Raw genomic sequence first — 14,080 nt, 5'->3', positions numbered from 1 at the left:
TTTTTCTAAATGCTTATTCAAGTAGGTAATTAAAATATAAATGTTCTAAATTTTATTGATAAGCATTTAAATTATGTTACCTTTATTAGGTCAAGGAATTATTGTTTTACTATAGACATACTAATTTGTATAGAACAACCGAACCAAAAATTGAAACCAATAAGATAATTAAAAGCACAATTTATTGCTATCTGTGTCGGCGATACTAAAATGAATATTTGCAAAAATACACATATTTATGATTTATTAACGGCCAATCTAATAAAAAAAATATTTTACCATGTATTAATTAAAATATACTTAATAAACATTGATTTTATGTACATAGTACATAAATATTATTTAGAATAATAACCAATGCTTGCTTTTCGCCCGTCAAACGTGATGGACATAACAACTGCTTTAAAACTACACTTAGAACACAATATAATAATGAAATTACACATTTCTTGCTTTATAACTCGATGACTAATATAATAAGGCACATCATAACTACGATAAAAAATAGTACTTCTGTTTTTATAAGCTATTCTTCATTTTTTATCTATCTTTAGGCACAGTAATTAACGTGTTTAAGGCTTCCGAATAATACGAGTGTTAGACAAATAGACGGTTAGACAAATAATAGGTACTTCCCGCGGCTTTTCTTGCTTGCACTTATTCTAACTTCATTTTATTTGTCATCCGATGTTCACATCAATTTCAATTGCTTATTTAGATTTATTTCCATATCGTTTTTTCAATCCAGTTTCGTTTTTGATGATATTTGTCTTTATCTAATATTCAGGGACAATTATTGCGTAATGTTATCCTATAAATGTCATATTATAAGTATCTTTATACATTTCATTGCACTCTTTTAAAAAGTTCCTCACACATGGAAATCATAACATTTATTAAAAATTACCATAGTTTCCTAATCTTACTATCCTATTATCCTACTAATCCTACTAATATTATAAATGCGAAAGTTTCTAAGGATTTGTGTGTGTTTGTTGCTCTTTCACGCAAAAACTACTGAACCGATTGCAATGAAATTTGGTACGTAGGCAGCTGGACAACTGGAATAACATATAGGCAAATTTTTATCCCGATATTCTTACGAGATACGGACTTACGCGGGTGAAACCGCGGGGCGCAGCAAGTAATTAATAGTGAAGGTACGCTTACATTATAACGATTATGAATATTGAAATAATTTCACATTCTATTATATATTAATTGGATTTCCAATTTTAAAGAGGACAAGCAATTTTCTACTATTTAGTTCACATATTTCATCTATTTTTTCCAACGAAACGCATTTTGCTAATCTCTTGAAAACAGATGATATAAATTCATATTATCGTATTTATATTATTGGCAATTTTGGCGGGAAGGTGTGGATAATGGTGATGTTATCTGTGAATACATTGAATTATAAGAACTTTTTACTCATTCCATCCTACACAAATATAATTCGTTGTAAAATGACTTCCGCAGATGTATTCAGTATTTTTAAATAGAGTTCATTGAAATGACGAATTTGCATAACGTGCTACTAATACAACGATTATGACATCGCGTGCGGATTTGCAAGCATAACGAAGTCCATTTCACTTTACATAAGAATTCGCACAAGCGAATGTTTGATTATTTAATATGAATAAAGCAATGTACATCCCCGTTTCCAACTGCACGGCAAAATTCGTAGATTTGCCTGCAAACAGAAAGGCGACGTACCGTATTCTAGTGGTGTTATGAGTTTAAATACTTTCTCTTTTTAACAGACGTTCCCAAAAACGAAGTAAACGCAGTAGGTTCTCTCTATTCGACTTTATTTTTTGGATTTGTTTAACACGTTTCGTGTGTTTTCAACATGATTTTATTGTTTGATAAGAAAATGTCATTTAGTCCCATTATAGAATCAGAGTTGACATCTCCCGCCGCAAGGGCATAAGTGATCTTTTTTGAGGAAAAGATTAATTTATTGCACAGTGCAGAATCTTATTTGTTTTTTTTTTTTGGATTTGTGATTACTTGTGACGAAAATAAGCTATACATACCTATTATTGTTTGCTTTAAAATTAAGCACATTAAAAGAAAATGAGATAAATAACTTGTTTATATCCTAATCTTCTTTCACGTAAATAAGAAAAAAATGCATAATGTACTTTTAAAAGTCATAATAACAAGTTATGTAAAACTTGTTATTGTAACATTCAGTATTAATACACTATTAATGTTTGTCCATCTGTTTGTGTTCGCTTAACCTCTGAAACTGCTGGTTCAGTTTTGATGGGACTTACGAAGAGCTAATGTTTTTCCAACTGCTTATTTTGGAAATAAAACTTAGCAGTAATGTTCTCTTAAAAAATAACTTGGTTAAAATATTAAAAGAAATGGTGTTCATGTGAGTTCGAGTGTTAATTGTTCACGTAAAAGCTTAATTAATTTTATTAAATAATTCTAAATATATTTCGACATAAATGAATAGATTTTTAATATATATTAACTTATATATTACATTAACTTATACATTTGCCATGCCACGTCCCTATAACTTCGTTATAATCAAATTCATCAGTGGCGCGTATCCAATAACCTATATACCATTTTCCTAATTACACTATAATATATGATCTTAAAATAATCAATAGACAATTGTGTATACAGTCGCCCTTGATCCCCAGTTCATAGGTGTAGGTTATTAGGCTATGTTGTAATTACAATTCCGACGGATTTACTCGCTCCCAATTTGCATTTGTGATACATGGAAGGAATGTTGTAGAAAATTTTGTAGTATAAAAAATGTATTTTTCAAATTAATTGTTCGTTTTTAGGATTTAAAACAAAGCTTTAAAAAATGTATTTTCTTTAATTTTCAGTTTTATACCATTTTATAGTAAGATAGGTAGATATAAGTATAGAAAAAATTGGATTACAAAAGAGTAAAAGCAAAATGAGACTGGATCACTGGTGGCCGACAGGTTTGGCAAAGAGACGGGTTCGAATCCCTCCTCGTCATTGAATTTTTTTCTATTTTTTTAAAAATTGCTCAACTGTTCAATCGTTTTTAAGCAGAATCATTCCTGTATTACTATGCCAATAGATAAAGTTACAAAGACGCCGTTTTTTTTTGTTCAAAGCCGGTCTTCTTATCAAACTATCACTTCCTTTTAATTCGTTTCAATGTACCTTATTTACATTAAATGCTTGATATATTATGTAAGTCGATATATTTCTCACTTCTTAGTATATTACACTTTTTTAAATATATAATATATACTAGTTTAGTTAATATTTATCACAAATCATTAATTATAATTTCATACATATTTTGAATAATAATAATCACATAATATAGATAACGCTGTGATAGGTTGGTTTACAATGTCGCGATTTTGTTAAATTCTACCCACAAATCCATAAAATAGAGGATGAAAGTTTATAATATGAAAATTAATTTTGACAAACGGATGAAGATGCGGGCTACAGCTAGTACTACTGAACGTAAAAGCACTGACTCAATTAGCATAGATAATTAAGCACGCCATTGTGTGAGTCTAGAAAATTCAACGAAAAGTTGTTTCATGTGTTGAGTATTATCAATTTAGGCCGTGTACCGTGATACCGCAGCTTCCTGGAGCATTTCACGATAGGGGACAGATGTACAAAATACAAATTACATCACTATATAATTTAGCTATTTGTCATTGTTGGTTTAGAAGCAAGTCCACAATTGATCTTTTTGAACTACAAATCTTGGTTATAGTTTAATTGCTCTGATTATAGAACAATTAAATCCAGTTAAAAATTAAACACTCATTTTGACTTATGTTGTGTAGAATACGGATTCAATTAAATATGCCTGAGTAAGTATGTATGTAGTCTTAGCGATGAATATTTAAGCTTAAAATACGTAATACTTTTTACTTCTAGGCAATAAAAAAATTCAATTTTCAATAAAATCAAAACATTAAATTATATTTCAAATTTGGAATCTAGACACGACAATCTTAAATACTCGAGCACGTCAATTTTATATTATCGGGCACAGATAACATAATACTATCCCAATATCGGGTTAATTACGATAAAGAAATTCAAACCGTCTACACGCATAAGTTACCTTTTTTTGTTAAATTTCTTATGACAAGTAAGCTTTAAAAATCATTATATATGTATTATAATTGGTTGAATTTGGCACGAAAAGGGCAATAATATGATGACTTAATTTATTCCAACAAGTTTCGAATTACGTGTCTATTAAAACGTTTTTTTTACAACAAATGACCATAATAATTACTTTTAAAGCTTGTTTAAATATTCACACGTAAAAATAAACTCTATTTAATAAACGTTATTTTTTACTTTGCATTTTAATTAAAATTTTCCATTTTATTGTGCTTGCTTAATTGTAATAGTAATTGAAATAATTTGTATTTTCATATAATTTTTTAATAACATTTAACATCTTTTCCAAGGTTGTGTATTTTTGGAAATATAGATAGATGTTGGGTACCAAGTGGATACTAAAATTAGATAATTTTTTGAACAAGTCTTATTCACGAGTACCTACTAGTAATGTACTAAAATATTAGATTAATTAAAGTTTCCATACACACATTTACCACTTTTATTTTCTTGATTGTCTATGTTTATTGTTTGAATATAATTACATATAAATAAATGTAATTAAAATGATAATTATTCGTTTGTGTGATAATTGCTTGTGGCGCACCTCTATACTCGACATTTTTCTTTATTTTCAACCGACTTAAAAAAAATGTAATACATCAATTCGACTGATAATTTTGTGGCTGTTTTCTCATAAATGTTTGCTCGGTGAACAGATTTTTTCGATTTTTAGCATCACTCTCAACAGCTCGGTTGTCCGCTACGATATAAAAAAGCTTATTACTTATTATATTTCTTAATCCTAATTATCACGATCTCTGTATTAATAATATTCAAAGAATTTAATATTCCGCTATGCAGAATACTTGATTTTTTAGTAAAACGAAAATCACGTGCTCGATGTTAAATTTTATTGGTTGCTACTCGTATTATGATTTATTGCAGTTTTTGTCCTAGGCGCTAACGATTGGTATTATGAAGCTATCGTGAGTAATGAAAGTGCAAATAAAAGAATAACCAATATATATATATAAAACGATACATTAACTACATGTAGAAGGATAAATTATTTCAATTTACTAAATAATTTATATAAATGATATTTAAATAGCGCGTCGAAACAAAGTCTAGATGAATAATTAATTTTCGAATTTTGTCATGTAAACCCGCGGTTTTAGCTTGTAAATAAACTACAAGCTTTTCACCCGCAACTTCGCCCGCGTTGAATTAGTTATAAGATATTCCCATATGAAGTTTTTATCCCGGAATTCCTACAGGAGCGGACACTAACCTACCTTTTTAGAGACACAAACTACTTACTTACTTTCGCATTTATAATATTAGTAGGGATAGTCATAGTTTTACATGTTAATGAGTTGCTTTCACCATGAAGCTGGCAACACTATGTACGTTACAGAGTGGATATCGACAGTTTCTAGCAGCATTATCAATCGACTGTTGTTCTTGTTGTTATTGTTGTTCAACAAATATTTACCATGAAGCGAGGCTTACCACAACATGATTCAAGCAATTATTTTGGAATTTCAACCGGTCTAGTGTTTAAATATAACGGGTAGTCCGACAGCTACAAATGAGTCTTGTCTATATTAGTATTTTCTTGTGTTTGATTTTACGCGAGTATTATACATTTAGGGAGAGTGGGAGACTGTCACCCCGTGACCACGCTCGCTGTAAAGTGTTCGAAACGTCGGGTTAATAATATAATGAATAAATCGCGTTTAGAATCCGTTTAAAAGTTTTAAATTTCTAATTGTCTATATTAGCTGCAATTAATGGCAGTGATTGTTGACGTTAAATGCTTCTTTTACTAATAATACAGAATCGGTTGTATGTAGATGTAGATGTGATTTATCGTTCGAGGACATTTTTAGATATTTTAACCGTCGTTTTCAAAAACGAAGAAGGTTCTGAAATTGACTGTATTTTTGTGGGTTTTCGTTACTCATTCGATAACTCTGGATTTTCTACTTTCTTGATTCTCTTTTTGTTAGGAAATGGTTTATTTCCTATCACATAATATATATAATCTGGAGTGTGTTATCCACCGTTGACCGTTAAAAGTCTTTAATTTCTAAACATTTTTTTCTATACAATTAAAGAAGCGAGTCGTCAATAATTTACAATAATAAAAGTAAATACTCATTGTTTTACCAAGTTGGGATATGACTGTGTTAGCCTAAACATTTAACTCAATCTCAAAACAAATAGTCAGCGTAGGTCTTGAAATCTAGGTCTTCCTCTTTTCGCAACTGAGGACGTACAATTACGTAACAGATAAACAGATAACACATACAATTATCTATACCTCTAACCTTGTACTTATATTATTGCCAAATAATTTTCGTTTATTTGTTTATTCGTTTCAACGCGCAAATCTAAGGAACTACTCAACGATTTTAAAAACAATGATTTCGCAAACAATTAAAAAAAAATTATCATCTTATAAAACTTAAAAAAGTGATTTATCATAACGAATCAATATTATTATTAGTATATGGATTTAATATACTAAATTGAAAGAAATGATTAAGAAATTTAAAAACAGCCTTCACCCTAATCACTTCAACACCCCCAATTTATCCTGGATCTCTTATCCCTCCCCTCTAGATCTACAGCGTCCACAAGGTATTTATAAAAGGGGGCGGTATCGCCCGCTTTGATAAATACTGCAATATACATGTACCATGGACGAAGTCGGGGCGGATTACCAGTTTCATATAAAACAAAAAAAATTATGTCAATCGGTTGATAACCCACGGAATTTTTGAGCTACTAACAAACAAAAAATTACAGTACGAATTAGGAACGTCCAACGGTTTTTAATTTTTTATTAAAAATGTAAGACTCATAATAATTCATTTATATGCGGAAATAGGTATATTTTAGCAAATTGATTTTTTACTTTAATTAAATTCGCTAAAATATATTATTAAATAGATAAATTATCATTATCGTTTATTTTGCAAATAGATTGGCGTTTTATTATCTAGGAATAGAAATAATATATATTTTATACATATATTCTATTTATATAAAATTTACATAGGCAGGTTCATCACGATTATCTAAACAGGTTTGCCAATAATAAATGTGAGCTAAATTTAAATACACTTGTAAATACTTTTAGTTTATTATACATTTTGACAATTGATAAATAATTTATATTCTCCATTTTCATTTAATAAAAACTTTCACACAACTTATTTCATTTGTTGTCAACACGTATGATAAAAATGTGATTGAAACTTAAACATTGCGGCTTTGCCCGCGTAAACGCAGGAAAGATAGAACCGGGATTTATCTCGCATGTTCCTATTCCCGTGGGATTTCTGGGAAAAGAACTATGTCCGTCTCCTGGTTCTAAGCTACCTCTGCACAAATTGTCAGCCAAATCGGTTAATCCGTTCGTGAGTTATAAAAAGTGTAACTAACACCACCTTCTTTTATATATATATAAAATTATTATGGAGGGTAAAAAATGTGCACAAGTTCACAAGTCGATTTCATGATGTTGCTTGTTCTCTTAGTTCATCTTTATGATGTTATGATTTGTTTATAACGTTTTTGTACATTTCTATGGCCATAAACAGCAATACGTCATATTTCTAGATCTGCTCGATAGAAATGTAATATATACCGTACAAACGAAAAAGTTTCACCCAATTTATCTCCAACTAAAATTATCATTTATACATACGTAATTTACTTTTAGATAAATTCATTATGAAGAAGTAATTACGCCTACAATGCGCCTTGAGGAAATAATCCATTTTAAAAATAACGATTAATTTTCATTCATTCCACATGTGTGATCCCGTCAAACCGCATTATTCCATAATTATTTATATAAACAGTGCAATTGAGCGCAACGCAGTAAAATAATTGTTTGCAGACAGTAATGGCCGGCCGGTATCCATGCGTGCTATATACTCACAGTATACTTACATATCAATTATATAATTAGATTTAAAAACTATACTTATATTGTTGCCTAGCGGTACGCCTCGGCTGCACCCATGGTACTTATCCATAAGAACCTACCTTATCAATGAAAACGTTTAGAAAATAACCTAATTGGTCAAGCCAATCTCGAGTTTTAAGCTTACACTTTTAGCGATTCGTTTTTATGTTATAATAGTTAGGAACGATGAAAGAAGCTTAAGATTTCACTGCCAGTTTTCACTAACGATCCATCTTTGACTAATATCTTCTTAATGTTCGTTTTAGATTTATATTATCTGTGGTTTTAGGTAAAAAAAAATATTGTTCAAGTCATTAAATATTCAAATTACATTTATTACATTCGTTTCGTAGTTGATTTAAAGAATAGAGATAATTAGAATTATAAATATATTAAATTTAAAACAATTGTATTGTTACAGAAAAATCTTCAGAGAATGAAAAGATAATCACACAAATACTATGGAACCATTACTCGCATCCTCCCTGGGGCAGGCGCACTTGTCCCACTTACCCCAAAGGCCCCCGGTGAACCTTAGCTTTCAAGACCTCTCTTATGCAGTTAATATTGGAAAAGGTATGTTATAAATGTATGTTTGTATGTTGTCTACAGAGATTGTTTGGTTGAGACATCCAAAATGAAATATTAATAAATACAGGTTCAAATAAAAAAAAAAAAATACTCAAGAATTAATAGTCCAATGGGCTAGAAGTGAAGAAACTACAAAAAGATCAATTCCAACTAAAACGATGCGCGGGCACAACTAATATTACGAGTATAGTATTATGTTATCTGTGGTATTACTGAAATATTTTGCCTGAAAATATGTTTTGTATTCGTTGTGTCCTAGAGGGACAGAGGCAGGTCGAGGACTGACTGACATAAATAACTTACAAAGTTCTTGTTTTTATACACAATCGCACTAATTGTTAAGTCATATTTTGTAAAAACCGTAAGCTTTTTTTATTAGATCGAGCGGTTCGCCACGATTTCACGCGTGGTATGTTTTTTTCAAATTTTTCTTGTTTTCAAATTAAAATGAATAACGTACATCTAGACGAACCTCCTTGTTTTAGTTTTTGGAAGTCGGTTAAAAATTGCCGAATTGGTCGATCCGTTCTCGAGTTTTTTGTTTAGCAACACACGATACATAAATATATATATATGTATATGAATTGCTTTGCTTGTATATCGTAATCGTAAAATATATATTTTAAAAGCATTATTTATAATTCACTTTTCTTACATCTAGCAATTAAATAAAAACAATCTAGTTCGAGTTGGTTTCTTAAAATTCATTTTAGAACTACGTAAAAAATCACTAACTCAGGTTGAAAATTAACTATGTCGTAACAAGTTCAAGAGGTTTAAAAGAGAACAAATAGTTAATTTAAGTTTAGTTGCTTTTTATTTGATACTTTAGAAAAGTAGATAGCGTAATACCAATTTTATTTTATTATCTTCTATATAAAATTTAAAAAATAGAGATACACTAGCTGCGCCCCGCGGTTTCACCCGCGTAAGTGCGTATCCCGTAGGAATATCGGGATAAAAAATAGATGTTGGCCGATTCTCAGACCTACCCAATATGCTTACCAAATTTCAGAGGAATCGGTCAAGCCGTTTCGGAGGAGTTTGGCAACGAAAACTGTGACACGAGAATTTTATATATAAGAAGATAATGCCAGACTGACTGACTTTTTACTGCAAAAAAAAACAACATGAAACTATTGCAAAAAGCGGTTAATTCAGCGTTTGTACACGATTTTTTCGGTTCATTGTCGCCGGAAGTTATTTGAATTGAAAAATATGTTTTACTATGTACATTTACATGTCAAAATTTAATATACAGAGTCAAAATGTCAGTATTATAAAAGCTATTGTGTAGTTTTTATGACTAGTCATGTGACAATAATAATTAATAATTGGCTAAATTTTATGAAAATAATTAACATATAATTTGCACATAATATATGAAATATTTGTTCAAGGTTTGTCTTTACGTGGTTTCTCGAATAATGATCAAAATTATAAGATTGTCGATAACTGTAAATAAATAAAAGATTTATTTGTTTACACTCTTTACTGTGCTGCGAAAAAATAGCAAAAAAACAAAACTTAAACTCAAACAAGAAGGAAGACACAGCACAGAAGGCGACCTATAGATTTATCTTTGTAGTGGGCAAGTCTAGCACGCTTCGTTACGAATAAAGCCAACTCGGAACGGGGAAGGTAACACATCCTTACAGGTAAAACGTTTTAAATAGTAGCATGCTACTGTATTTCGTTTGGCGAGTGGGAAATCCGAAGGCTCGTACCCATTTCTTCACCCCAGTCAATAGCTTTATTCACGTCGCAAATCCTTTCCTTAACCTTCACCCTGCAAATGTTCATGGGTGGTGGTGATCGCTTACCATCATGCAAGCCACCAGTTCAGTTTTCCGCTATAAAAATACACTAGCACCCACGCCAGTGCAGTGTTAGCAATGAAACTACAAACAACCCTAAGCGCATTTAGAAATTAAAAAGTTTTTAACGGATTTTAAACGCGATTTATTCATTATATTATTCGGGAAACGTCGGGTTAATAATATAATGAATAAATCGCGTTTAAAATCCGTTAAAAAATCAAACACAGGAAAATACTATAACCCTAAGTGAAGTTGTCAAATATTCGGATGTAAACAATACCTTAGAGGGGTCAACGACCTGCCCTACGCGATCCAAGGTTGGCACTAATTCTAGTCGTGCTTAGTTGCTCAACCGTTTTAGAAAGCTTACACGTGACTGCGGTCTAGGTATCGGTTCACTTTCACGTGCAGGACATTTATTTAAAAACATACTAATATTTGAGCGTTGCATAATGTTTACGAGACGTCTGAGCGTTTTTGATATGCTGTTATGATATTACTTCCTGCCGCCACGATTTTGTGAATAATTATTTCATAAAAGCTTATTAAGTCACGTCGATATTGCATTAGTCATTTCGAAATAGAAAAAACATGCATTTTGAAAAAGCTTCGTTTGTATGATAGTTCTTTCTATTTAATATCTCTATTAAAAAAAATATTTCATCATTATATACAAATACCATAAATAAGAACCATGAAGGTCGGCTACCATTAAAGAGGATTATTAACTCCGTACAACTAAAATTATCCATTAAAATATAGAAGGATACCTTGTGTCGAAAAATTGAATAATTTTTCTCATCTGCATACATTGAGTGTCAAATAACTAATGTACATTAAAATGTAATTCAAATGTACATTAAGAACTTAAGTTAATAAAGCGAGTGTACATATAGCATATACATGTCAAAATAATGATTTAACTAAAGAGTAATAAGACAACACAAAATGAATATTAATCTGGTGTCGATGAACGCAAATAATAGAGTGAGTACATAGCGACATCTATTGACCTAGGTCGATACACATGTGACTTCCTTAATAAAGTAATTTAAATGCAAAAGTGTGTTTGTTTGTCTTTCTCTAACGCTGCAATTGAAGCTTATATAGACTACTTTTTACCTCCGTGAATCATCTCATTCCTATGGGTGTTGCCGACACAATTTTAAAGATAAGGAAGGAGGATATTCATGAGGAATAAAGGAATGGACTGGGAAGGGAAATTCGTTCGCTGGTGAACGTGAAGAAGGGACAGACGGACAGACGATACTTACAATTTGTAATATTAATGTCTAGGACATTTATATAGTCCAGTAAGTCTTAGAATAACTATTACAATTAAAACAATGTATGCATAAAAATTCATAAGTTGCAGCAAACACCAACATTCCGCACCAAGAAAAAATATATTACACCATAAATTATGCGCTTAAAACATATTATATTTACATTTAATTGGGAAGAAATCCTTACAAAGTCGTGTTTTTTTAAATATAACAATTAAGTCATCAATTTTGATAAAGATTTTAGAATTCTCGCTAGAATAAGCTGCAACTGAAAATTCTCACAATTGAAGTTAATTTTACAAAATATTATTTATTTCTACTAAAACCAAATTTATCTCTTTTTCATTCACCGAGCAATTATATTATTACAGCCTCCAGCGGCTATCGTATGACCATAGATAGAAGTCGGTCCTGGCTTCTATTCCCGGCGGGAAACCAACGATACGAAAACGTCACGGTCTGGCACTCATCGTAAAGAAAATATTTCAATGAAACAAATGTTCAATTTATTTACGCCATGCTTCACAGGGCACACGGGAATTCATTTCTCCAATTTCCAAATAGAATATCATTATTTTTGTCTATATAAATAACAATTTATTGCCAAATTAAATAACATTTAGCGAAGAATTTTGACGTCTATAATAGATTGCTTAAATAATAGTGTTTATGTGTTGCATTCTTGTTTCTTCCAAATCTGTGACCAGAGTCGAGAGAAATAGGTAAATCGCAATTTTACGACACGAGAAAGTTTTAAGGCAACTGTCGAAATAATTAAAAACCGCTCTCTCTTCGGCTGAGGCTATAACGATGTTATGATAATAATTTTGGTGCTTATTTATTATATTAAATTGACGTATGACGTATTAGCAAGACTACAGTTGTATTAAATTTGAGGCTTGGTTAAACATACTAATTCTTATCGATGCTATCTTGTTAAAAAATGACTACTTTGAGAAATTATTATGAATTTGAGATTAGGAATTTACTTCACTTTTCAATTTCCGAAATATCACAAAGAATATCATTATATAAAAATCCTATCCAAAGATTGTCTGGCAGTGATGGCTTATAAGCGATATGGTCACCTATTTAACATGGTAAATGTTTCAATCTTTTTTGTTTTCTTCTCTGTATTGGTGTGTGTGTCTGTGTGTGTGTGTGTGTATTGTATGGTATTATAAAGATTAATTATTTTTGACACTTCTCGAATAAAATAACTTTAACTATAACTTTATTATTTAACTTTATAATACACTAACGGAGAATACGACTCACGACACACATTTTAATAACTGAGTTCGATGCGCGTGAAATCTTATTGTGACATAAATAACCATTACCATTCGAATAACGGTATATTTACTATTAAATAATAGCTCATGTTTTTATCCACTCTATAAACTACTACCTAAAACAAACTCCTAGTTCAATTTGGTAGTATTTTAATACTCCGAAGCGAAAAGGGTGTTCTGGAAGGTACATCGCCTGCGGAATCAGGTAAAAGTAAAGTGAAAGACAAGAATCAGAAGTATTTTAACACACTTTTATTAGCTGCACTTGTACGTTTGTATGTAACCGGCTCTTTTAGACACGATTTTGGCTTCGAACGGACAGATTCAATTCAAACGGCTCTTCTCTGTGAAAACTGCTTTCCGAACCGGTGGAAAACTGTATAAAATGACGATTCAAAAGTGCTTCTATAAGAAATCTAATTGAATAAATAAATGTTTGTGTTTGATTTTGAAAACTTTGTACACTTATCAAGGATCGCTGATAAATACAATAAATAAATAGTCACGAACAGTGTTTATTACCTGTGGTCATAAGTTTATCTTATAATCCTCCTTAGGATCGCTAGGATTAAATAATTTGATTTAAGAGAAAACAGACAAATTTGTTGATTTTGTCATTGTAGCGTGATTTTAATTTTTAACTATATTTATTTATTTGTACATTCGGCCAATATTCCGACGCGTCGTAAAAAATAAAAACACGATTCGCTACAGCTACGTAATCCATCGCTGGTTATGTGATAACACTTGTTCATTCATACAATATAGTACTATATACGTATGTATGTAACTCGAATATCCAGCGAGCAAGTCGTCCGTCATGGCAGCCGGCTCACGTGCGCCGGCGCCCTAAATACGGACCAGTGCACGCGAGTTAACAGCTCTATGAAAGTTCCACTTGTAGCTGTATAATACACCAATATTTTAAGTGGATTTTTAACGTGAAACGTGTTTAAATGGACATTTATGTAACCAACGAACCATCGG

General features: G+C 31.0%; 1 protein-coding gene across 1 annotated transcript in view; it reads left to right on the top strand.

Moving 5' to 3' along the window:
* The window catches only part of LOC119834418 (ATP-binding cassette sub-family G member 1-like), a 32,976-nt gene that overhangs the window by 738 nt on the left and 18,158 nt on the right, over positions 1-14,080 (top strand). The window contains exon 2 of the mRNA XM_038358775.1: positions 8,523-8,677. Within this exon, the coding sequence (XP_038214703.1) occupies positions 8,563-8,677 (115 nt within the window). The 5' untranslated portion in view covers positions 8,523-8,562. The remainder of the gene's footprint in view (positions 1-8,522; positions 8,678-14,080) is intronic.

The sequence above is a fragment of the Zerene cesonia genome, chromosome 19 (assembly GCF_012273895.1).
Source record: "Zerene cesonia ecotype Mississippi chromosome 19, Zerene_cesonia_1.1, whole genome shotgun sequence".
Lineage (NCBI taxonomy): Eukaryota > Metazoa > Arthropoda > Insecta > Lepidoptera > Pieridae > Zerene > Zerene cesonia.
The sequence above is the reverse complement of the archived record's forward strand: the minus strand, read 5'-3'. Positions and strand labels throughout refer to the sequence as shown.